The 1,710-nt window shown below is 41.3% G+C and overlaps 1 protein-coding gene across 1 annotated transcript; it reads right to left on the minus strand.

Moving 5' to 3' along the window:
- Nucleotides 1-526: 526 nt before the first annotated feature.
- Nucleotides 527-1,453, minus strand: LOC129401857 (olfactory receptor 2T27-like). Its single transcript, XM_055124768.1, has one exon. The coding sequence runs from the start codon at nucleotides 1,451-1,453 to the stop codon at nucleotides 527-529; it is 927 nt and encodes a 308-aa protein (XP_054980743.1).
- Nucleotides 1,454-1,710: the final 257 nt, after the last annotated feature.

Here is a 1,710-nt window from a genome sequence, read left to right on the forward strand (position 1 = left end):
TCAGAAGGAGATTACTATCAATTATTCCTCAATATCAACAAGTATGACACTGTACTAATACAGATGAAATTTATTACATTAAATCTAGATAATAAAAATGATTTTTATTAAACTTAATAAACTTTTCTTAAACTTAATTTAAAAGAGTCACTCAGAACACATCTAAATTCCAAAAGAACAATAATTGCACTAGGGCATTTGTGAATACATACAAGAACATCTTCCTTCTGAAGACCTAAATATTCTTAAGACTTTAAGATGATAGTAGCAACAATAAAGACATATGTAAGAAAAATTAGTCAATTTACAATTTACTACCATTAGTCACAAAGGTTACAGGATTAATATTGTGTTCTAAAAATAAGTATCGATTGCTAAGAGATTTGTGAACATACTTATTACATATCTGAAAATATCTGGTATCTGAAATACATGACTATGTCAAGATATATACACGTTAAATTTCATTAGAAAATAATGGACAGTTCCCTTGGTTGATATTATAAACTGAAACAATCCAGAGTCCTCATTTTCCAAGAACTTTCCAGAAGGCTCTAGCAACATCCTTGTTCCGCAGGCTGTAGATGAGAGGATTGAGCATGGGCGTTATAATGGTGTAAAATACAGAGACCAATTCCTCCTGCTCAGGGGTGTGGTAGGACTTTGGCACAATGTACTTGATGATGGCAGCACCATAGAAGAGGGACACCACAATCACGTGAGAAGAGCACGTAGTCAAGGCTTTCCTGAGTCCCTGCCTTGACCCCATGCCCAGTACAGTGGACAGTATGCTGCCATAGGAGCCCAGAATAGCTGAAAATGGAAGAAGGATAAAAACCACCCCACTCACAAAAACACCCATTTCATACTGGGAGGTGTCCACACAGACCACTTTCAGGAGAGCTGGGATCTCACAAAAGAAATGATGGATTTCCCGGGAACCACAGTAGGGCAGAGTCAGAGTGTAGATCACATGGATCATAGCATTGAACAGGGCCCCCAGCCAGGTCACAAGTACCAACAACACGCAGACCCTGGGGCGCATGAGGATGGGATAGCGCAGTGGCTGGCAGATGGCGACATATCGGTCATACGCCATCACAGCCAGCAACAGGAATTCTGATCCAGCCAGAGTGCCGAAGAGGGACATCTGAAAGCTGCACCCTATGAAGGAGATGCGGCGATCCCCTGAGAGAAAGACCAGGACCATCTTGGGGACAAAAGTGCAGATATACAAGAGATCCATGAGGGAGAGCTGGCTGAGCAGGAAGTACATGGGGTTGTGGAGAAGAGGGTCAGCCCAGATGAGGAGGAGGATTGTGGAGTTGCCAAGCAGGGCGACCAGAAGATCCACCAAGGTGAGTGCCACGAGGACCCAGGGAACTGGGGTGCCGTGAAACAGATCCAGGAGGATGAAATCACTCCCTGAAGTCTGGTTGCTCTGCCATGCCATCCTCTTCAGCCTGCCTTTGACTTGGAGACATTTGCAAAAGCAAGGGGCACAGTCTCTGTATCATTGTACCAGATAAAAGCAAACAGCAATCTCATTTTTATTACTTCTATCACCACATACTTTTAAACCTCAAAAAAAAGGCTTCGAGAAATATTTTTCTTATATATTTACAAAAATTTACACTCATTCTCATAGGATCAAAATCTAGACTCAAAACCAAAAATGCTAAAACTATCATAATGTATAATCTAATTACA

This window comes from Sorex araneus, chromosome 2, assembly GCF_027595985.1.
Source record: "Sorex araneus isolate mSorAra2 chromosome 2, mSorAra2.pri, whole genome shotgun sequence".
Classification (NCBI taxonomy): Eukaryota; Metazoa; Chordata; class Mammalia; order Eulipotyphla; family Soricidae; genus Sorex; species Sorex araneus.

Excerpts from the sequence above, each read along its gene's own strand:
- LOC129401857 (XM_055124768.1), bottom strand. The coding sequence starts at position 1,453 with ATGGCATGGCAGAGCAACCAGACTTCAGGGAGTGATTTCATCCTCCTG.